At 34.6% G+C, this 26,092-nt stretch overlaps 1 protein-coding gene across 5 annotated transcripts in view; it reads right to left on the reverse strand.

Moving 5' to 3' along the window:
- The window catches only part of LRBA (LPS responsive beige-like anchor protein), a 365,719-nt gene that overhangs the window by 253,874 nt on the left and 85,753 nt on the right, over nucleotides 1-26,092 (reverse strand). For 4 of the 5 annotated variants that reach the window (XM_048942611.1, XM_048942609.1, XM_048942608.1 and 1 more), the window contains exons 32-34: nucleotides 17,792-17,870; nucleotides 17,385-17,518; nucleotides 15,013-15,074 (exon numbers count right to left, since the gene is read on the reverse strand). In XM_048942611.1, the coding sequence (XP_048798568.1) occupies nucleotides 15,013-15,074; nucleotides 17,385-17,518; nucleotides 17,792-17,870 (275 nt within the window). The remainder of the gene's footprint in view (nucleotides 1-15,012; nucleotides 15,075-17,384; nucleotides 17,519-17,791; nucleotides 17,871-26,092) is intronic. The other variant, XM_048942610.1, reaches the window with a different exon arrangement.

Raw genomic sequence — 26,092 nt, forward strand, 5'->3', positions numbered from 1 at the left:
TTATCATGATACTTTTCAGCATTTTTCTCTACATCAGGCATCATCAAAAGCAGTGTTAGTCTAAACAATTTCACAAATCCCAGTTGAACACACCCTAAAGCTAGTTTTAATAGTTGAAAGAAAAGACTAATGGTCATCATATTTCATGATCCCTTCAATATTTCCCCACAGTATATGTTCTCTCAAACAATTACACTCAGTGTGCATATTGCATTATTATATCAACATCTTAGTTATCCATCTCCCAAAGGTATTAGGGAAAAAACACGTTAAAAGCCTCAAACTCAACCACTAATGCAACTAAATAACTACAAAACACATTTCAGCACTTTCCTAAGGAAGGACTGTAAGAGAAGATCAACAAAGTCAATAATTTCATACCTGTTCTAAGCTGTACTTAATTGACCATCATTTCCGATGGCTGTAAATGTTTAGTAACTGAAAGACATAATCTACTTTTAATGCTTTTGGTCACTGTACAATGAGAATAGCGAAGCAGAAAAAAAGACAGAAGCACTATGCACAAATAGCTACACTGAAAAGCAACCATTTCAAGGAGACAAATAAGAAATCTCATTTTACTCAAATACCATGTCTGATGTGGAAACTTCTTAGCTCATTACTTTTTCACCCACTTCCTTAATGGAATCTGTAAACACTTTGAAAAGTACTCGAGACAAAAAGCATGTACTATATCCTTTCCTGAAATGATGCTTTGAGCATCATCTGAATTATTGTTTTGTATAGAACACTATATTACATTTCCTGTCGCTACTGCGCAATCCTGTTATAAACAAAATCCTATCCCAGTCCTTTATAGCATCAATTTTATATCATCAACAAGATTCATTAACACATAAGTACACAAAGGTCATCAGTTGAAAAGATGAAGCAGTATTAGTATTAAAACCATTAAAACCACCCCTTCAGAAATAATCTCCTTCCAGGTTTGTATTTTAACCTACTGTCATCCCATTTGAGTTAGACATTTCGTTCTTGTTTTTTTTTTTTTAATATCTATGACAGCTTTCTTTTTTAATTAATCCTAACTAATGATTAGTCATGTGACACTAAAATCCATATAAATCACTGCCACATCTCCTTCGTCTGTGAAATACATGTTGACAGAAAACAACAACTAGCATTAGACTACAACCAGCAACGAGGTTATTCTGGCAAAACGATCTTTAGTAACCTCGATCTACACGTGCAGTTATTCCACCTCAAAATACATTTAGAAGTCTTTCATACTACTCAATAATCTTTCTTCTTTTTTTAAAAAAGAAGCCATGTCTCTCATTCTGTGGCAATATTAGATAAATACTGAAGATCCTTAAGTCTGTACTGAACTTGGATTTTCAGGTGTCACCTCTATCAAACAGTTATTTTTTCCATTTGTTGTTGGCTCCCTGCACATCCTGAATATTCCTGATCAGATTTAATAGTTGAGGAGCTCATTATTTATGCTTGCCCATCTAAAAGCCTTTTCTACAAGCATCAGCTAGTAGAAGCCAGTTTGAGAACAAATAAACTGAGGTAATTATTCTCTAAGTGCATTACAGACCAGTGGAACCCATTGCTAAAGAATGCTGCACTCCTTAAAAGTAGGAGAAAGTGGAGATGGTATGCAAGGAAAACTCACCAATATTTAGTAAAATCACAGTAACTCCGATCAACTGAGAAAATACCCCACATTGACAGCAGTGGGAAAGAGGAAGAACACACATGGAGAAGTCATAGAGGAGTGTCACATACGCTTGCCCTATCTTATTCTTCTTGAGAATCTCTTTGCATCCACAGTTAGAGATCAAACAGAGTAAGGAAGGCAGACCCCTTAACTAACACACAGTCATTTCTAAATTTTAATCACTCAAACAAATGCCAGGATTTATTTTTTAGAAATATTTGGATGGGTTGCAGTTTAAAGCGCTTGCATGTACACAGCAACATACAATTCATCCTCATCTGTACACTCCTAGGAAATTAACAGAACCATATTTTAAATAATTAACCAAAAATACATATCCAAGGTAAATGAAATATTTGTGAGCCTAATCCGTACTGATCTCACTGTTGAACAATTAAATATGCATCTCAAAAACATTCCAAAAAGTACCAAGAGATTCAAACTGCTCCATTTTCAAAGAATAGTAGTACCATTGTTTTAAGTCATCTTTTATGTTTATATGTATACATGCACACTCACACATATTCCTTACATAGCTTCTCAGAAAAAAAATCGTCTGGCAATACTAACATATTAACAATGACGAATTATATCATGTTTGAAATGCACAGTCAAATGCAAGAGAAGACAGGCAGTCAATTGTTTCTTAATCCACGCTTCCCATAAATCTGCTGAAGTTTTAAAAAATTTATTTTGATTCTTAAACAAATGAGAAGGATGACTTCCGTAGTGACAACTATGAATGGAGCACTAAGGAGTAGGGTGGGAATATGTGTTAACATGTGACTAGGAGACATATTATATCCTAGACTAAAGGTCAAATCTGCGTGAAAAACATGTTCATAGAGAGATATTCTAATCTTTAAGTGTCTAAAGTAAACTATCAAGAACTTTTCAGCAGTGTTTGTACTTGGTGTCACCACTCTCTCAGCACCACATCCACTACAGGCATGAATGAACTCAGTAATAAAGAATATATAGCAAAAACTAGATTATATCTCAGCTGTGTTTTTCATAATTAAAAAAAGCTAGACTGCACATTAAGCAGAATATCTGACATCTGCAAACACATAACTTGCAGAGAGTTTGCTTAACATTTTTAAATCCACCAAGACACATTAAAAATGAATAACAGTATGGAATTAGGGAAAACATAACTAAAAACTCTATGCAATATTTTAATATCAAAGCAGCACCTACCGAGTAGAGTACAAAAAAGCAAAATTTTGCAGAGATGAGACATTTTAAACGTAAGAGCAACCAGAAAATATATTTGAAGACGACCTTATTTCCTTATATCTGTATGACTGTCGTCATACAGGGATGCCGAAATAAAAGTGGAATTAACAAAATAACAGTAATGGAAGAACAATCTGAAACTGATGGAGAAAAAAAGAATCATTTAAGTAATTACATACAAGCACCCTTCCATAGATAAACACATCACTGTTGCTGAACGTTGACAGTTACAAAGAAAAGCAGTAGTCTGCAAAAATATTTACTGATGTTTCTTCAGGAGAAAACTTATCAAACAGCTTGGAATTTATCTTAATTTACACTATGTATGTAAGCTTAAACATGGCATCAGCATAACAAGTCAAGAAATCTGACTAGTCAATACAGAGGTTTTGATTGCAATAAGGATGATAGAAGTTACTCTAACCCTAGCCAGCTATAAGCTTGCAACTGATGATCATCATTATGCCTCTATCAGGGCTCCACATAGTCAGGCTGAACAAATGCATCCTATTAGTATATGGTCTGTCTGTTTGGCAACTCCAGTCTGAAGACAAATGGCAGCTGCTGCCCTTCAAGGTCTGAAGTCAAGTCCTCAGGGAGTCTAAAAGCCCAACTGGAAAAATCAAGGCCTGTTCATTAGAGACTGCTCCAGGGGAAATTTGCTCGGCTGCCATCAGAACTATATAAAAGAGCTAATTATTTTTATAAGACTTTTAAGCTATCAAACACACTCAGTTACAATAACAAGTATTTACTGCTGGTATTCCATTAAAAAAAAGATTGCTTTTTGTAAAAAATAAAAAAATAAAAAAAATCAGCTAGTGAAGTCTCTGTATTTAAAAAATTAATCAATCTTCTAGGAGAAAGTTGCATAAAAATCAACTAGATTTTTATTCTCAAGGGGAGACCTAACATCGAGGATTCAATTGTGGGGAAATATTCTGAAATGCACTCAAATCTTACTAATGAACGCTAAAGGTGAGTTGCGATTGCCTGTGCGACTCTGCCCCTGAAAAGAACAAGGAATGAACAAAAGTGAGATTGCTCCTGCAAAACTGATTGAAAAGGGCCTGTGAGGTGTATTTACTTGCTTTAAATCTGTGCTGTTAACCAACAGCTGAAAATGCAGAAGTACATAAATGTATTACTGATAAGTTTGTTAAAAAGATACAGGAATCAGTTGGTATCAAACACCAAGACTGAACCAAAGAACTGAAAACTCTCATTGAGTTGTTCCAGTATTTTTCTCTTAATAAAACATAGAAATAAAATTTGTTATAACAACAGTTACTATATAAAATGTACTCTATGGAATTGTAGAACATTTTTCAAGTATTTCATAACCACAAAGTCATTAACTACTTTAAACAAGAAACTGAATCAAAGTAACCACTGCAACATTTTTCCAGCTGCACAGCATGACAACAATGTATTGAACTCTAACAATGTAACAGATCACTGCTACAGAGTATTTATTGCATAGTATTTATTGTAAATCTTTTAAAAGTGTTATATGAAATTCATTAGTGTTCCTTAATCAATTCTTGGACGAACATGCATGTTAGCTTCCGACAGCCTAATTCAAAAAAGCAATTACAACCCCAGTCCTTACGTAAGAGGATGACAGAAAGAAACTATGTTGAACCAGTTTAAAAGAATGAAAATGTAAAGAAAACAGATTAGGAATGATTTATACCAATGCCTAGTGCTGAAGTTAATTACAACTAACCCAATAAAATAGTTCCTTTATTATCGTACAGCAAGTAATAAACGGAGACACAGAAAACAGAACTCTTAGCTGACTTTTGCATGCTCAATTCAATAGCACACTGCACTGAGAATTAAACAAGTAGTAAACAAGCCATACAGAAACAGCAGTTATTTAACTTAAAGCAGAAGACTCCCCTGCTGCTTAACCACTCGGGATATTCCATGTAAACAGAGCTTCCTATAAACTGGTATTATGTTGTTACTGGTAAATGCCTGAAATTACCTTATAATGAGAGTTTAATTTGAATACCTGAAGTTTGAGTTGACGTCACAGTAAGTTTCTATAGATCCTGAAAGTAAATTATACACATACAGAGCTGGATTTGTTTTCATACTTGTGTGCCACATTGTTCAGTGAAAAACTGAATAAAAAAAAAAACTGTCAGCTTGTCAGACAATACCCTCTAAGCTATGAGATGACTTTCCAAGTGACAACTGCTGCCTTCTCTGCAAACTACAAATTCTATTATAAAAGCAAAGCCATACCACATAAAACACTGAAGTACACACAATCTTTTCAAAAATACATACAGCCATAAAATCTTGTTGTAAGTTACTGTCGTCATCATTTATGGTGATATCAAACATTCTTACAGAGGAATTTTAATAATAATAAAAGACCTTAACTTAGTTAACCAAAAAGTCCAAAAAAATGATTAAAACATAACTGCACAAACAGAATGCTACCTGTAAAAAGCATCACAGCATAGAGGCTGCATACTACCGCAGCTCATGAAATTTATTTTTGCATCCAGTTTCTAAAAGATACGAGCACATATATGAAAAACTTCCATTACATGCCATTTGGTGCAACCTAACTTACGACTTGATGAGTAAAATCACATCCCTAGAACTGATGTTGTACTACATGGGACAGATAAGTTCTTCTGCATTTTCTCCTAGAGCAAGAAACTGTAGGATCAAGAAAAATCAAGTGGGCCGATCACTGATTTCAGGTCCACATTTCCGACAGACGAAGCGATTTGCTTGGGCAGCCTATCCCTTCCTCTCCCTCATGAGCAGGCTGTTGCCATGACTTCATGAAATGACATTAGGGGTCAGGTTTAAGTTCATCTAGCAGCAAACCCTTTCCTCTGTAGTTTCTTCCTCAGGTTCTGTAACCAGCAGCTATTTTCAATGCAAAGATGAAAGGCAGAAGCTTGTAAAAGAATAGGACAGATATCTTAGACATTAATTAAGAAACTCAAGTCCCAATCTTCCACAAAGAAATGCAGAAATGGAAAGCAAGAAACTAAGGCACATGAAACGAGTCAGAAAAACAGAAGTAACAAAAATGGACAACATAAGGAGAACAAAGAAGTGATACAAGCTTATTTTTTTTTCAAAATTATTAACTTAAATGCATATATGCACAAAGAAGAAAAATGAGCATGGATTTCTGCCACTGCATTCCACTTCCATACTGCATTCCTGTTCTCACTTGCCTGTCTTCTACATTCAGACTTGCTCCTGATTTGGTGTATTCATTATTCCACCGTTACATTACATGCAGCATCCCAGTTCTAATCTCCTCTGCCTTTATATATTGTTACAATAAACCCGATAAATAATTTTCTGCAAACCTTCCCATGCACATACAAAGTAATTTGTCAAAAAATAAAAGTACTACCATTTATATTTAGGCAGAAATAAAAATAAATGTCTTTAAGTAAGTACTCAGACAGTACTGAGAAATCCAGCTCATTCTTCTGAATCGAAGTTGACTCAGAAGTAGGGCTTGAAACCTAAAATATGAACCTCAATCATTTTCACGGCTGCATTATCTAAATTACGAGCTTTTTAACTTGAGCAAAATCTCTTAAAATATTTGTATGAAGACAAGTGAATCACAGACAAGCCTATCTGATGATTTTTCCAGTTGCTGAGAGACATAAAAGGGCACAAACAAGTTGCAAGTAAGCCTCAACTTTAGACTGTAACTGCTCACCACCACAGTGCAAACCTCCTCCTGCTTCAACTCCTGCTTGGCAACAGCGAGATCGAAATGATTTGGCTTGTTAACATGAACAAAAAACATTCATGTATGTGTAATTAGTATAAAGCTTAAAAGACAAACGCTGCCACTCTCTGAACTTTCCACAAGCTCACCCCCTACCCTCCACCAAACCTCTTTCCATGGTCTCAAATTAAACAGACTAGCTGTAAAACAGCAGGGTGTCAAATTAAGGCACGCTTTATTTTCAGAGGTCTCCACACTTCGCGGCTGACTTCCTGTCAGGAAGAGTTCCATTTCAGTGCAGAGCCCCATCAGCAGGGAGCTCACAGAATTAAGTGCCAGTTGATATTACTTTGTTTTGCATTTACCACCCATGAGAATATTGTTCAAAGATCTAGTTATAAAGTCAGCATGGTATCATCCTTCTGACTAGACTGCCAAGCCACAGGGTGTGCTCTCACTGCACAAAACTCACCTTAAATGGTGGTGTTTTTTTAAGTCCTAGTGTGCTGGTGAAGCAACAGGATGCCTTTTTTCTTCAGAAAAGTCTTGCTTCTGTAGCTAAATTATGTTCTTGTTAACATCTGTAGCATCTGCAGCGTACATTCATGGATATGAAACTGACCTGTAACCTACCAGACGCCCAAAATTCACGTTTAAGTTATACAGTCTGCTCTCTTCTCTGAACATGAAAACAATTACACATTAATCATACAAACCCTCAGCATTTTTAAATTCTACAGGCTAGGGCTTTTAACTGAAGCGGACACATTTCCCATTCAACTGCTAACTGTCCCGAATTCCTGATCAAATTTAAGTAATTTTCATTTCATAAGAGAAATTTTCTCAGTAAGACTCTCTAGTAATCTGAAGAGCCCACAGAATAACCACTAAAGATAGCTCTTAAAAAAAAAATAAAGGAAGGGAGGGATATTCTTTTTCCCCCTCCAAATTTTTCTAATAGAAAAATTTACACTTTCGTAAGATGACATTAGGAAGTTCATATCTCTCTCTCCTCCAGCATAGCAAACTATTGCTAAGGGCTTTTGTGCCTTTCATTCAATGTTCTCTCTTATTCTTTCCTCTATCCAAAGTCTTCACGTCATTCTGACTTTTCCAAGTGAACTGTCCCAAGAATCAACTCATTACCCAAATCCACACCAAAGCACCATAGCTTCACTGAAAATTACAGAGAACATTTTCCAAATGGGGTCAAAATTAGATATCCAGATACAACAATTTCTTACCAGGAAGCCACCTCTATTGCTTTGATGATTATTTATGTCCAACACGCACTAACAACCACCCCATTTAATAAAATATCAAATACCAAAGTAACACATACTTAGCAAATATCAGATATTCTTCTATTTTTCTCAAGCTAAATGTCATACTCGGTAGTTTTTACCTAGCTTACGATTCCACATCATATATTCCACCTCTAAATTGAGAAGTGAGCAAACCTTTAATGTATCTCCTAGACTATAAAACATGGAAAGATGTAAGGAAATAAAGACAAAGAAGTAGCTTATGTATTTTAACTACTGTGACCACTACGTGTTAGGACGTTAGATGTATACAACTATACAGTGCTTACTACACCATTAGTAGGCCACTTACTATTCAGGTAGTATTGACAAATCATTCCCAATACATTCTAATCTATTTCCATAGTTAAAAGCAACAGCTCAGTTTAAATTACACACCTCTTTGATTTCTATTGTTATGCAAACTATGAATATACACCTGCTTTACAGACTTTATGGAAACCAATCCCCTTCTACCAGTTTATTTAAAAAAAAAAAAAATTAAAATAGTTAGTAGACACAGTGGCTTTAAACTCCTGATCTGTAAGCCACACTAACAGCAAACAGACCTCATTACTGACAAAGCCAACAACTAGACTAAGAAAAAAGACAAAATTGAAACATACCATAAATGTAGCAAACAAAAGTGGAATCCAATTAGAGTGTTCATTAGTGATTTTCATCAAAAATTCCTCTTTAGAAACTCCTATTTCTTAGCTTAGAGCAGCTCACCAGTTAATATCATTGAATTCAACGCAAGTTTTTTTTTTTTTTTTTTTTTTTTTTTTTTTTTTTTTTTTAAGTAAGATACGTTTCATGAAAATTTAGAACAGAACAGGAATGCCAGCTACGAATGAAGTTCCAACAGTCAAGTTCTGAGTTGTTCTGGACTTTCACACAATATATTACAATAGCCTAGTTCTGAAGAGATAAAGTCTACATCCACCTCTGACACTATCATGTTGTGGGCCAAGATAATAAAATAGGAGGCACTACTTTCGGAGCAGCCCTTGTAATAACTAGGAGAACTTTTCAAGAGATAGTTCATAAAAAAACAACTGCAGCACTAAAAATATCCTCAAGCAGCACTGCACATAGAAACTCAAAAGACACGTCCCAAATACTTGTCATCCAAGAGCATCTTCAAGACAGGATAAGAATCTTTCATTTTGTGTGCCAGTTACAGTGGCTGTGCAATATTTGTTAAGAAACTGCCTTAGGAATCCTGCAACCACTACTCAAATAGCAATTAATAAAATGCCTGGCAATCCTGTGTTTCCATACACGGCTTTATTATTACGCCTTGCTTTATTTGGTACAGCATTAGACCTGAGACAGCTTCAGAATCTAGACAATCAGTAGCTGAATAAGATGACACCGAACAGCCTGTGGAAGGAAGCAAGACATTTCATCCCTACAGAAAGCTAGGCTGGCAGATATTCTTTCAATCTTCTAATTAATCAGAACAGCACAAACCGACTAACATACAATACAGAGCTCTGGCACACCTGAGGATGATGGCTTTTTCCAGGCACCTCAGTACAACGCTCAGGCTAAACTGGAAACATTGAGCACTTCATAACACAGCAAAGGAAGTTAACAACACAAAGCAAACACCTATGGGCATGAGTGATCCATCACCTTACCGTGAACATCACAATTTCGACTTTGGGAAGTCCTTTTTCCTATTTTATCTGTTATGTCATTAATCTTTACTATTTGCCTAACCAAGTTTTGTTTCTAATTATTTTCATCACAAGGCAAATTAGCGTTCAAGATTTGGTTGCTGTGCTTTGCTTTCTTTTTAATCAAATACAGCTGCATTCATCTTTTTCTTTTTTTTTTTTTTTAAATCAGAATTATGCTATCCAAACTGTAATCCTTATTAAGAAAAGATACAAACAAAGCCTTTCTTGTTCAAACAATTGGAAAAACTGCTACAGATTCTCAGTGACTTTAAAATGAAATTAGTACTTGCACTGAAACGGACTGAAAGTCATTTGCCAGCAAGAAGTTCTACAAAATTTGATTTCTGTACTAAGATGCACATGTTTTCAAATCATGGACCTAAAGGATTATTAGATCCTTTTATAACTAATTTTCAGCTATTAGAACACAATGTAATTAGATGGGAAGTCATCATCTTGATAATAATGTCATCACCTAACAAGTGGGGCACACAAAAAGAATTCACACAGCATTTATTCCATAACACCGTTAGAGTTTTGGTGTTTTCATTAGTTTCAGCTGCCACAGTATCACAGTGATGCAGCTCTACAGATAACCTATATCCAATTCAATTAAAGCTTAATAACAATCGCTATAATTATCCAAATGAAATTGCACTTAAAAGTAAATTAGATACCAGTGCAGATCACAATGCAACACTATATGCTCTGTTATATTCTGTGCAACAATAACTGAAAATCCCCCATCTTCTAGATCACCTAAAAACTCTGAGTAATGAAAAGGTTTACCACATTTTAGAACAGTGCAGAAATCTATTCCTGAGATAATGAATTTGGATCATCAATACAAAGCTTTCTGTGTACAGAATATCCAGAGAAGCCTAAAGATCCTATGATATTTTACAAACATTTAAGCACAAGAGCAGAGGAGAAGAATGGTGCGCAAAAAGTGTGCAAAAAAAATCAAAATCTTAACTACCATAATATTACACTTTCTTGGGGTAAATGCTGCTTTACTGTTTGTTCAAGGGTGCACATGTTGGTATTGTTCAAATAATTGAGTCCTTATCAGAGTAAGAGATACAATGCCATTAAAATACTTCCAGAATATGAGTTTATGCTTCTCTCCCCCATCTCCACATGAAAACTGTATTTGATGAAGGTTCAATACAAATCCAATAGCTACAACTACGCAGTCGTACTGCAATACTCCACAGCCCTATTTCCACAAGATAAAATGCCTAGAGACTAAATGTACCCAAATATTGGTCTTGCTTTTGCAAAACCTGTCCCTTTGAAACAACAGGGAGCAGAAGGAGGACCCAAGAAGCACTTTACCCCGCCCTACCAGCGAGCGGAGTATCAGAGGGTCAGGAGGAGGAGGAAGCATAAAAACATGATGCAGTATTTATCAATTCTTATATCCTAAACTTTTTTTGAAGGTTGGATGGCTTACCACCAGTTATAGAAAATATTTGAATCAGCATGAATAAGTCTATTTTATGATCTAGAAAACTTCGATGCACTCATGTCAAATGACAAATCTGACAAGAACAACTTAGTTTTTTTTACATATATTCCAGTGACAGTTGAGTTCATCTACTAAAAAAAGGATAAAGAATTTTTCAAGAATTGCCAATTCTTTCAATTAGAAAGCATCAAGGAATTATAGAGAACTTTATTCACCTTTTATTGCATCTTTTCACTGCGGATCTACAATAATAGAAGAAACATTTCACGTACGTGAGTAACAGAAATACGTTTTAGAAACTTCATGAGAGAGCAGGGAAGGTGACAGTTTTCTCTGTTTTGATGGAGTAGCTCAAGGAAACAAGTGACAAACGAAAGGACACACAGTAGCATATTTACTTTATGGATGAACATACATGTGCCCCTTTAAGTTCAGAGAAAAAGCATTTTATATGAAAACGCTTTTTTCAAGGATGACATCAAGTTTCTCCAAACAGAAGCCTTGCTTTACAATAGCGTGCGAACATCTTTACCATCCTGATGTCACTCATTTAAAAGAGATTTTAGACACAGGACTTCACTCATTTAGCTTGTTTAATCACCCCAACAGGATACCAGCCTACATGGTGCTTCTAGATTCACTGTACTGTACGCATTTCTGATAAATGGGAAAAGAATAGATGACCTGGCAGAAGGCTCAGACAATAACATGTGATTTACAGGACATGAATACAGCTACTGTAAGATTTATCTGACAGCCCTCTCCGATAGTGGACTGTTGAGTATCCGATGGAATGATTTCTAGTCTGGAAAGTCTGCTACTGAGTAGCCATACACATTATTTATTTATTAGATGTTTTGGGTTGAAACCATTTTTAAATGATGCACTTCACAATGCCCAGCCATAAATTTCGTTTTAAACCCTAGAAGGGAGGTAGTGTTATTGGAATGTGTGTCAGACTGAATTAGGATGAGCAACACAACGCTTTCATAAAGTGGCCTTGAATGCAACGTCGATTCTTTCAAAAATGATATTAATGTCAAATAAGCAGGAACACTTTGCAGTAATATTAAATGAAGGATTTCTTTATGATAGATTTATATAAATGTAAGTATACACACAGACACATGTCTGAAAATGTAGCGTGTCTATCAAAAACTCACAACTGTTTTCACCTTAGAAACAGCCTTTTGTCTGCATCGCAAACCACCTGTTTCGCCTTTTACTTTGTGTAAACCAGAAAACAATACATCAAAATATAAACACGAAAGCATAACCCAGTAGTGAAGTTGTTTTTTTTTTCCACGTGTCTGAATACACAAACTTCCAAAGAGAAAAATCATTAACAAGGCACTGTAATACTTAAATCGAAATACGTTCTTAAGATTTTTAATCACTTAACCGGAGGAGTTGCTGTGTTCTTATGGGGAAAGTTACATGGGAGACTTTGTTGTTCTATTTTGAACTACTAAAAAAATATATATATATTTCAGACATAAACCTAAATAAATACATTTTAAAAGATAAATCAAGAGCTTACAACAAAAATATGATGTTTAAAACAAATTTTCAGAAAGAGGTTAACATAAAAACACCAAAAAAAAATTAATCAGAACACTCTTTCAGTTTCGTAAAATGATGGCTGACAAATTTGTGAAGTTTTAAATCAAATTTGCAGATACTTACTTTGTAACTATGGCACATTATTTATGTGATTAAAAACTAGTTTTTGACCTGATCTTTTGATCTTTGGCACTTCATCCTCTCCATCTCCTCTTAAAAATTAATTAAAATTTTAGCAAAAGGATATCACTTCCCTTCCCACCCTATCTCGGTCAAAAAAAAATAAAAAAGAAAAAAATCAATCAAGCTCAATCCCATCTCCTCCCAGTATCTGTAAACCGTCGTCTTGAAATTCAATTTCATATCTCTCAAGCTTTCATGTAGCAAAAGACAGTTCACTTCTTAACAAAATAAATCACTTCTGTGATTGCCATGCTGACCTCTTTGAATTAGGAAAATTCAAAGTGAAAAATGTAATTATCACCCCAGAACAATCTGTATACATCTGGAGCTAATTTCAGATTCATTTCTCACATCATTTTTCATATTCTGCCAAAAACTACAGCTGCTATGCAACTTAAAAAAAAGATTCTGAGGTCTTTGTGACTTTACTGGTTTATTTCTACTATTTCAGCAAGAACAACCTCAGTCTCAGTAACCAGCAGTACTAAGCATTCGCTATATCCTCAATTTGATTAAATTAGTATTAAATGGCACTGTGACATGTATGACAAATAGATGCATTAGAGCACGTCATTTATTTCTTATCTCTTCCACTTCCCACAACCAAACAAGTGACGCACAGTAAGGACACATGATTTAAAGAAAAGATTAGATTACTCTACCTAAAAAGAAGGAAAGGTTAATTATTAATTACTGAAACCAGGAGAAAGTATACCAAAATCTAATTTTTTCAATGGCAATACAATGCTTTCAGACAAATATCTTGTATTCAGCTCGTTTTACTCATTTATGAGCAGCATTAAAACTTGCATATAGACTTATTGGTGGTGAAGAATCTTTTTTAATGCATATCAATATCAAGTTCATGTTCTCTAGTTTTGAACGCCTGCTTCCAGCATTGCAATATGTAAAATAACTATCCCTAAATTCCAGAATTTCCACGAGGACTATAAGATTTCTTTCAGAATAAAAGCAATCTTTCCCAAAGAAAATGGAAAACCGGAGGAGCAAATTCCTACATACATTCATTAGTAATAAGCTTACTAGAAAACATAAGTACTCTTCACTAGTTCATTGTAAAATCTATTAGGTGTAATCTCCAGAAGTAACTGTTCTTATTGCATTTTATTGACAATGCAGACTACCGATTTTTCACACCTTCTATGATTCTTTCATTTGTATTCATGAAATGTCTATCAGCACACTCTAAATAAATTTGGCAATATAGGCACTAAAACGAATAAATCGATGTGAAGAAACATTAATTTTGCATTATCCTTATTCGTCAGGCAAGCAAACCATAAGGGCTGTAAATGAAGGTCAAAGGTTTTGAAATGGGTCAGAACCCTTGACCTCTAGACCAATACCATTCCCATTAAAAAAGGCTATTTTAAAGTTTTAAGTAGGGGAATTTACTACCAGAAAGGTATCATTTTTAAGGCACCAAAAGAAAGGCTCAATAAAAACATTCTTTCATTTAATTAGAAAAAAGAAAGCAACAATCAAAAAGAAAAAACAATTAATATAGCATAACATTCCTTGATCGTAGTTTTGAGAAAGCTATTGGGCTCTCTTTTTCTACAAATTTAAGAATATGGAAATTGTATCTAAAATATCTGAAACTTCTTTGCTTTTAGAAATGGAGAAAGTACCAGTTGACAACCAGGATTTGCTTTTACATTTTTCTCCAATTCTTATTGCTCGTCAAATCAATTAAGAATGACAGGGTTTCAAAAGCATTTATCACTCATTTCATAATCTCTACACAAAAGAAAAAATTCCGCACATCCCAGAGGATTCAGCACGCCAAGATGCAGATATCAATCTGTTTCTATATCCTTACTATTTCATTGACTCTATTTCATCTTGCAAAAATGACAGTACAGAAATACTTAGGTATGTCAAATTCAAGGTTATATAAACACACAACAGTAAGGTAACATAAAGCCTTTGGTATCTTCTCTCTCTGACCGAATGATCAAAATTGCTATTAAAAAAACTTCTGCTTTTAGTAAGAGAAAAGACCTTACATCTCATATTTTTTAAGTAATTACCAAATTTTTAATTGAAACTAAAATTTCAAGAAAATTTTTCATAGCAAATTCCATTGTGTTCAAAGAACAATTCAGATGTTACATAGATCTCACCTGTGAGCAAAGAAGCATCACCAGCTCCACAACTGAACTGCTAGATTTCATACACACGAGGCCTACAAAAGGAAAAACAAAAATGTTAGACATAAATACAAGTTTATTTGGCATCATTTGTTAACACAAAGTATTGTAATGTGCAATAGAAGCATCCCAAGAATAAAAGAAAGCTGACATTCTCATACCACTTACAGTAGATTTTTGTACTTTATCAGCATTAAATAAAATTTTCTGAGGGATACCATACATTCCATGCTTCGCATTGAAAGATGCAGCTAATAGTAATACATTACCTCCATTATTGAGAGTTTCATAAATGCTTGAATTTCAAAATGATCAGAACCATGGTTAACATATGTTACATTAAAACCACTGTATCTACATTTTGCTTCTTCTTGAAGGATTGGGTCATTATATATGCAGAGAAGGGAAATGGCTTTATGACCTTTGCTTTCTCCACTGCACGTTCTACATTCAGCCCCCAGCTATCAATCAAGTTTCCATTTTGTTCCATGGCAGCAGACATCCCAAACACTCTTATTAGTGCTTTGACCCCTAACCCCACACTAAACCTTAGCAGAAGTGCAAGCAGCAACTTATTATACATTCTCAATTGTGTATAAACTAATTTGACTACTGTTATTATTTGCATTTGCACAATGTTTGGGATTAGTCTACAACTGTTCTTTTAGCCCAAAAATAATTATTTCTTTTTGCCTACTCAAACCCAATCATTTTCTTACTTATTTTTTTTCAGCCTTCAAATCCACAATATATTTTTGTGGATATATCATATAAAAATCCATATATATATGTAATATATAATATTATATATATATATATTTCTCTGTGTAATCTATACTATAGTCAAAATATTTTCATAAAATCAGCAAGTTTGAAAAAGAGAATTTTGAAACCAGATTATTCGTATCGACGGAACAAAGAAAATACAAGTAGGATACTCATTTCCCTGGGTAAACAGCTTTTTCAGAAAAAATCTGTTATTCCAGTTAAACAAATGAAATGAATTTGTTCACAAGGCAGCTTCAATTAAAATATTTATAAGCTAAGGCAATTTCCATATGTATAATCAAAAGTAGAACTCTATCCTGTTCAGTCTTACAGAGAATATTAGTGTGACAATTCCTAGGCTTTTCCCTGTCATAAAAGCCCTGGGAGGCAGGCAGGTATAATACCTAGAAGGCAAGTTTAATTCTTAAATAAATAACTTCAGTGAAGTTAAACATCAAGCCTGATACAAACACTTATTTGTGTTTGATACGCTAACCGTGCTTCTGGCAACAATGACAGTAGTCAGCACTATATGCAGGATGCCTGTCCAAATCTAGGAAATAAGTAAATTTAAAACTTTACCTATTACAGATATTGCTCAAATATAAGCCGTCAACACAAATTTATCAGCCATGAGCTTCCAGCATGTGAGTACTTAACTATTAGAAGTTACAACAAGCTCAGGGCCTAATTCAATTCACCGCTGCAACTGGACAAAAGCTGCATTTTTGCTCTAAAAATGGGTGAGCCAAACAGTTTTACATGATAAAATTAAGAAAAATCTGAAACACTCATGTTCAGTATTAAATCAAAATTATTCAAATAAATATGACTTTTTACATTCATAACACTGACCTTTGCTTCACAGGACTCTGCCTTGTTTTTAGAAAAAACAGAAACCCAACTGTAGAAAGAAAACTCAGACCCTCTCAAGCTCAACCATTCAGTACTAGGAGAAGTCACTATTAATGCTGTACACTTGAATCTTTATCACTTAAGAAGTGACACAATTCTTCTCAATGTATTCCTGTTACCTTCACTACTGCCCTCCCATGAGAAACCAAAGCAACATAAGAAGTTTCTCATGTAAGAGTTACTTCATAACACCCTCTGACAGAGTTTCCAATGTACCTGCTGTTACAGCAACACCATGAAAATGCAAGGCTTTCTATCCTTACGCTTCTACATTCTACGCTTAATTCTGGGTCAAAGTTGTCTTTGTAAAGCACGCATGACATATTTCAGACATCAGTTTTTTGATACAATTCCCTGGAAGAATCAGATAACTAGAATAGGACAGTAGTTGGTCTGACCTAATGCAAATTAGGAAACTATCAGATGAGATATAGGCGAAGAAGTAGCGCACAGACAGGAAAGATGAGGTAGAAGTGACAATGACCTCCAGCTGAGGAATTAAGACAGAGGAAAGGAAAGGCAGCAAAATCCAGTAGGCAGTTGCAAGGGAAGGCAGAAAGAAAGTTTCTAGGGCAGCATCAGCAGTGATAACAGACATTTTGAGTCTCTAAGATTAAAAAACAAAACAAAACAAAAAGCGTATGTTCTTAATGGAAACTTACTTGTACCTTCTATCAGCAACTCCTGCCCATGGCTGCCCAAAAGAGTTCGAGAAAGGAACGGAGCAAAATCCACGAAAATCTCTCTCAGAAGTGGGGCAGCTTTTTCCAAAGCATGTTCAAGTCTGTCTGTAATACTAGTAAAAAGACACATACGATTAACAAAACAAAACACTGGAGAAATTCTGCAGAAAGGAGCACAGAATTTTGCCCATGTCAAAGTGATACAGATGTATCAATAACCCAACACTTGTATTTTCTCCAGCCCTGATTGGATATTAATCACCCAGAACAACCTAAAACAAAGAAATTTAATTGATTTTGATTGAAATGTGGAATTGAATTATCAACTGGAGTATCAAAATGTAAGCCACAGCACAGCTCTTCACATGTTCAATTACAGATTTTACCTCATATTTGAAGCAGAATCCTCAGGCACTGAAGAAACTGTAGGGACAGACGGCAGTTTTGAATTAGATGAACGCCTTCCTACAAGAGAGAATAAGAAACTAATGATATAAGAAACACATAACAGAGGTTATACATCTGGATCAGACTTAAGTCTCACACTCTATTATGAGAAGCTATTGTTTTCAAGTACACGTGGGATAAACTAGATGAACTCTTCAACCTCTCTGTACCACAAACTTTATTTGCCAAAAGACTCTTATTTAATTGCATTTGTACTTACCAAATATTGCCCTAGTAAGCTTTTAAAATGTTACTCTAGCATAAACAGAAAGTAATGCGCTGAAGCCCCTGCTAACTGCTTTAAGGAGGAACTCAGACTAAACTGATCTTTTCTGGCCTTATCACCTACACGTCTCAATAAATTTAACACTTGTGTCATGGTTCTATGTTTTTTTTGTTTTTGTTTTTTGTTTTTTTGGGTTTCAGTATTCCACATCAGAACATCATGTAGTGTACAAAAAACAAAAACAAAAAAAAAACATGAACCAAAACAGAACCATGACAACTTGCAACCCTGAAACAGGTAGTACATATAATGTTATATGAGATAGAGCATATGACTTACATAACCTAATACTCCTGTGATGCACTATGATATTCTACTACTAATAAATTAATATACACTAACATAAAGCCAAATTGCAACATTTTCAAGCATCTCTTTTGGTTACTGGAAGTGCTCGTCCAATTTTTAATTAACAGGAAACCCTTTACTTTCTGTTACCAGTGTTACCAATGCATCTGATACGGCAGAATACAAAACCAGCGTGTCTAGTTTAAAGCACTGCCACACCAGGACTCTGACAAGTACAGCTATGATAAAATTGTCCATTGCACCGTCAGCTTTATTAGCATGATGGCAGCAATATAACATCATTTATGAGTTAACTGTTTCCCATTGATTATTCACAGGTTAATAGTGAAGACTAAGTCTTTTATGTACCCTACACTTTAAAAAACAAACAAACAAACAACAACAACAAAAAAACACAGTTGTGTTATGTCAAACTAACACTACATGGCTTCATCAGCAAGGTAGTAAATGCTGTCCAGTAAGAAAAGAGAAACACAAACTCCATACTACACTGCGGTTTGCTGGTTTGGTGTCAGCAGTGATTGACAGAGGCTAAGCAGAACAGCCAGAGATTCCACAGGTATTTGCAGCCAGGACAGGAATGGTGAAACTCACAAGTCTTGCACTGCATTTCAAATTATAGAGAGGAATGAATCTTAGCAAACAGATTTCTGTGAAATTGAGTAAAATGACCACTTCTAGACCATCTGCACTTCTGTCTCTTTCCAACTTAAGGCCCTGTCCTATTCTCTTTCCTCTCAGTGTGACAGCTACAGAATCCCACTGCAGCTGAAGTAGGGCAGCAGAAGGAAGCATGAAACAACAGTTTAATCACAGTAGCTCCCATATCTAGCTTAGCAAAGACCTGATCCTTCTTAGAACAATGACAGCAGAAAAACTCCCGATCACCCTACCTACAATGGCGTGTACTCAACTAAACACAACCTTTGTGAAACTAGGCTGCAAAGACCTTCAAAATGCCAACCAAAATGCGTCATCCACAACTTTTCAATGTTTTTCTACATGACTGAAGTGGAATAAATTTGTAAGTAGAAGGCAAAGCATACATCCTTGATACTGATGTTATTTCTGCTGTCACATTTCAAACTTCTGCTCCAGAACACTGATATGTTATTCCCCAAGGATGTATTTCTCATTGTAAGACATGTTTGTCCCTAGTCACATTATAAAAGCAACATTAAAACTAATTTAAAAAAAAACAATGCATCAAAATTCTAAGTTCTCCTTCAATTTTTTTCTTCATAGGTAGATTTCTGTGCAAATGTGAATCACTCTTTTCATAAATTCAACATGAAGCTCTTATATTGGCTTTTGTGTGGGATGACAGAGTCAAAAACAAATTTTGGTGGGCTATACAGAATGAGAGGAAAGAGTACAGAACCAAGCATTAGGTGAAAGTAAGGTAGAACGTGAATGTTCTACATGATCTTTCCAAAATAATGTGTATAATCAAGGCAAATCAATATATATCGCTTTAGAGGGACAAATGGATTCATTGGGAGTAGCTAAAACATTTTTCAATTTTGACTTCTTAAGTACTTCTGATAACTAGTGCTCATACATATAACACTTTTTTTTTTTTTTTTTTAAATTAGGTTTTACACAGACAGACCACCTAAATACATTTTGGTCTTTCCAAAGAAGCAGCATTCAAATGATGTTCTGAAAATTAGAAAGACATTAACTTATATAAATAAATAAGCCAAATATCACAGAAAGCAAAAATAAAAATAAATCAGCAATTCAAAAGTTCATAACAGGGTAGTACATAACTACAGATAATAGCTACATACTGATAATAACTACACTTTTTTTATACATACATTCATACCTAAATATACACAATATCTCTTTCCCCATTACCTCTTGGATTGAAACCTGAAAATAATTCATTTTAGTGATAACTTTCATATTTTAATTATTTAAATACAATTCTCAGTTTTCTCTCTAAAGCCCAGCATCTCTATACTCACAAAAAAAAAAAAAGTGCTTCAACTTAATACATAAGTGCCTAGTGACAGACTTCAGCCCATACACTGTCTGTCTGCTGAAATTTGTACACTGACTGGGGAAGCTGAACAGAATACAGGACTGACATTATATCTAAAGCCTCCAAAATAAGGAAGTCCTCTCAACAAGCAGACAGAAGAATATTTTGTTGTATAAAAGCATCCAGGCTTTTTACTATATATAAATCTGTAACCTGTAATCCACTAATCTTTGAGTACGTCAGTCATCAAAAATAAAAGGAAAATCAAAAAAAGGCTTTAGCAGTGCAGCAGGATGGCAGGAGTTTTACAGTTAAATGAGATGAAAGAAACTCAGTGCAGCATTTAGGCCACAAGTAAAATAACTGAAGGAAAAAAAAAAAATCAAGGAAAACATCTGCTAAGACAATTAAAAGGCATAATAGTCATCATGAGGCTAATAAAGAGACATGCACTGAATACTAGGTTATTTATTTTTTCTAAAACACACAATAGCATTGGCAAAAATTTCAACAGGTAAAGGAACTGTCTGACAACAAGGAGAGAATGACTACTCTTTTTAGAAATCAAAACAAACTTCCTAGTAGAAAATGACTAGGTCTAAATGTGTAAATGGAAAACCAATACATATTAAATTAATATGAATCTTAAAACACAGAACAAAAAAAGAGCACTAAAAATCTGAATTTGACAAAAGCTTAAGTCAGGAATTGAGGCATCTACACAAACTGATATTCTAATTTAAGCTTACATAATGATATTTATGGTTTACATTTCTCCATGTTTATCATGACCTATACCCACATTTAACCTCAGACACATTTCACTAAAAAGAGTGCATCTCCAATTTATCACAGCTGAGATTTTCAGATGTGATCAGTACACATGGCGGTATTTGCATTTAATTTTTGTTTTGTGAAAATCTTTTATTTCTGACTTTGACTCAAAAATGGCTTTTTATTCCAGTATGTTAGCTTTAAAAAAAAAAAAAACTTCAGTAGCATATTTTCATCCACAACACACATGTGGGTAAGTGCAGTAGCTACTTCAAACATGTGGAACTAAACCAACTTATCTCTTCCTTATCCTTTCACTGATAAACTGGCTCCTTCAAACTGACAGTTTTACAGACATTAGCAAGGACATAAAAGAAAATGCAAATAGATCATCTGTCTAGCACCCTTGCAGTGAAACCTTATTGTTTATTCAAGGTCCCCAAAGGTCTAAACAAATGATGTTTCCAGCAATAAAATATTGTTAAAGCAACTCCTTCTGTAAGATCTTAATGCTTTAGCATAAGCATTTAAAATACGTGTGGGCAATACAGAAACAGCCGGTGACATACTTCAGTCTGGGAGGATGCAGACAACTTAAAAAACAAATGACTTATTACACTTCTTAGTTTTGCACAACTGATCTAACAAACTGAAATATACTGATGCCTTTTACGAAAGGAATATCTGGTAAAATCATGAGCTCGTTCAAAAATACACTTCCAGGCTGGAAGTGTAAAATGAAAGACTACAATGAAAGGTTTTTATAAGCTAATATAAGCTATCTGTTACATAAACATGTCTGCAGGTTGAACGAAAACAGATTTCACAAAACAATGGTGCATTCTGAAGAGAAGCTGTTCTAAAACTATTTTCATACTAGCATTCAAATATTTTGCTGCATGTCATTAACATTTCAGATTATTTTCTAAGTGTCATCAAACTTGTTGGTAACTAGCCTTCAACTACTGTTACTGTCGAGTTCAACTGCTCTTTGAAATACTTATTATATTTCAATAGGTTTCTTGAATTACTACTGCACTGATGGTAACTCACTTCACGTGCACTTCAACTTGTGCCTGTCTCCCACCTCACTGCAAGACGTGAAGATATTTTTACCTCTGTATAAAAACCAATGGACACCATTCTTCTCTGCAAAAGCAGCTGTGGAAGAAATTGTACATTTTCCAACACGTAGAACTAGGATGGACTCACAAATGCTTTTTTTTAACCTCGTGTTAGTGCTTATTCCCAGCTTCAATTGAAGTACCTATGCCTGTTTTCACCTCAGCCTTTGAAATGGCCTTGTTTATAACTTCAGACTTTGAGGAACAGACCATGCATGCCTTCACTCAGGACAAGCAGACAGACAGGAGGAAAACAACAGAAACTGTGAGGAACTTCTCAGTGCTTTCTATACTTGGGAGTGCCAGCAAGGACAAGACACAATGCACATTTGCCTCTCCCCTTCATACTCCTTCTTTGTAAAAATGACACTTGAACAAGCATTTTCCAATTATTCAAAAGCCTCAAAAATCACACCACAACAGTAACACATATACACAATCCTTTAAGTATACAAATGGAGAAACTCAGCATCACAGAAAACAGCTGGAAAGAAAACTACCAAATCATTCAAAACAAGTTCATACTACTTCAGAACGTTACAACTGTAACTAAGATGTTTTAAAAGAAAACTAGGGGGCAAACAGAAATACAAGCACCCTACTAGTACACTTACAGTACCTCAGACACCTTCACCAAGTCCTGCCTTCCCAATAGCCCTTCATGGGCACTTAGTGTGTAAAATACTAAATCTCACCTTCTGCCTAAAACAAATTCCAAGAAGAAACAACTCAAGTGAATTCCTGCTCCCTGGGTAACGGTGCTCTTTTGCTCAATACACCCTCAGTAAGACAGGGCTAAGAAGAGCCTTTGTTTTCTCCATTTATTTTCAGGATCTTTCAAAAAACTGGGATAGAAATTTCAGCAGAAGACGTGCCCAGATATGAGCCATCGTAAAAATGTTCAAAAGCAAGTTTACATCACAAAGGGCAGATTTGTATACAGAAAGAGTTTTTTTTTTTGTGCTCTGAAATATTCAGTGCTTTGAGTAAGAGAATGGGAAGAAGCTTCTGCTAAAAGGACACACTGTTTGAGGCCAAATCATGTTTTCACCCTCTTTCAGAGTATCAGAGGAATAGAGCGAGCTGAGATGGTTATCATTTTAACTTGTCAACACCTCATATTGGGTAGGCCAGGACATGTCACATCCACTTGATATAAAGTCCAGCAAGCTTCAGACAATGTTAAGGGTCAAATATCTGAGATACTCACAGACTTCGAGCTATAGGCAAGTTAGGCAGCTTTAGGAAAAAAATACTGGTGAGGAGATAGATCAATTCTATCACACAACAAACATGAACAGACACCTCTGAAACTATATGGACTAATATTTCAGCATGTAATTTTGGTACTGCACCTGTAGGTGGAGGATGTTCACATACTACCTAGAACTTATGCCCATATTATGCTTATACACATCTTACAGCTAAAAAACTGTCACTTGCTGTTTCATTTTATTTCTATGTCTTTACCTCCTTTTCATCTGTTTTTGAGTAAAGCAATGCAAGTCTACACAATAAGGCATTATATGTAAAGTTTAGTTGCTTTTTGAAAGGTATCATACAAATGCATATCAAACATTTTGTAAAATATTTTCTACCTCAGAAAAAGCAGCTGAAATTTATTTTAAAATGTAGTAATGTCGTTCAATAAATAACTTTCATAAAGATGTGAAAGCCTACAATTTACACTCATTACATATAGTGCCAGGCTCAGCTGTTTTCAAAGAACAGTTTTTCTTAATCATTAAGTAAACAGACTTGCAAAAAATGTTAGCTAAAAAAAAAAAAAATGAGTATGAAGTATTGACTCAGCTGCATGTAGACAAAAATGAGTGAAAAACATGATGTACACTCTGGGAAAATTTTGTTTTTATTCTAATTTGATAGAAACGTCATTTAGTGTTAATCCATTAAAGCTAAAGCCCGTATCAAGAACTGCATTTCAAACTTAAACGTGTGCAATTTACCTAAGCGACACAAACATAAGCTACACGAACTCCGCACATTTTTTGTTTCCATGCCATTATTTTAGTAGGAAAAAAGTCTCACATTTCCTTTGAAATCATGATTTCATTTAACCCTTCACTTCTTTTAATAAGTTAGACTGCCAGCCTAAACATATGTAATATTTTTATTCTGATTTGTTTCTTTTTATGCATATCTGTTCAGATTAGGTGCAGAATTTTTGCCAAAACTCCTAGACATGCTGAAAGTCACACAGTTACCAAACACAACAGTATTGTTTACTGTCTGCATTTCTTATACATTCCACAGACACAGGGACACTTGCATTTCTTCTCTACTTTCTTAGAAGGTTGAATAAATCTGAAAATCAGTGTTGATCTGATTTGTTTCTATTAAAAGCAAATAAACATTGCCTTAAGAAATAGTACTAAATAAGTCCATATCTAACTTGGGTAATAAGGTGAGAAATTAATACGTAATAACTTACTTTAAAAAGCAATTTCAAGGTAGATCAGGTTTTATACATTTAAAAACAGACTCACTTCTCAGAGCCTATCTTCCCCAACAGCACTTAGCCATTTTAAGATGACATTCTTTCCTAGTCCAAACATAGTTACTAAACTGCTCTAGAGCAGCCTCCTGGAGTTTCAATCACGAAATGAATTCCGCCTTTTGCAAAGTATAAAAACATATTAAGTTTCAACAGCTTTCCATTTATCACGGCTGGTAAAATTTTTTTGGATTTCCCTATGAAACACACAATGAGCAGCTGAAGATGACAACAAGTATCTGCTGTACACATGAGAACATGGGAATGGGTTCTATTTTTTTTGCCTTTGCAATTTGGATACAAGATCATAAAAATGGGGGGAAAAAAAAAAAAAATGTTCAACCACTGAAAACTGAGATTTCCTTCATTAAGATGCAAATCATTTTCAAGTCTTGACATTCAACTTCACAAACACAATTATGAGAACCTAGATTAGCCTTGTGACTTCAACAGGGCTAAGCAAAAAAGCACGCCTTTGACACAGCATATAAGGCTAAATATCATTTATCTTACATGGAACAACCGGAGAGACGAAGGGTTCAAAGGACCACTTTGCTTATAAACAACCTACTCATTTCTGTCCCTACTGCAAGAACTGTCCAAAGCAATTAGTTCAGCAGCAACACCAAATCTGACCTTAGACTAAAGGTACTGGAAGCACTTTTATATCATTTTCAGTCCTAATTAGCCTTAAAAAACACACCCTCAGATAAATGTCCTACAATTTATAAATAATTTTTATATTCTATGTAACAAAAAAAATTGTTAAAAAAAATAGTATAATATATTGTGTTTACACTACAAACAAATTAATAAATAATGATTGCTTTTTTAAAATCAGAAGAATTGTGAAATTATGCTACTTCAACAGGATCAGACATGCGCTTGATCAGCTAAGAGGTAAAAAGAATACCTCAAAGAAGTTTAACAAACATTTGTATTGTTTTTAAATAGAACATCATTTCTGCAATTTATTCTTATTCAAAAAAAAAGAGATTGTGTTTGGGTTTTTTTTGTTCATTTTTGCTTTGTCAGTTTTGTTTTTTTAAGCTCTTATGTATCTCCAGAATCAAAACTAAGCATAATAAAATTATCTGTGTGATAAATCACCAGAAAACATTCAAAAGCATGAAATTTCACATGGGTTCATGAATATAAAATCACTGACTTTTCATCAAGTTTAATTCAGTATCACATTTATTTTCCTGTAAAGCACTATGAAGACCTTTAAGTGTCCCTTGC

This window comes from Lagopus muta, chromosome 4 (genome assembly GCF_023343835.1).
Source record: "Lagopus muta isolate bLagMut1 chromosome 4, bLagMut1 primary, whole genome shotgun sequence".
Taxonomy (NCBI): Eukaryota; Metazoa; Chordata; class Aves; order Galliformes; family Phasianidae; genus Lagopus; species Lagopus muta.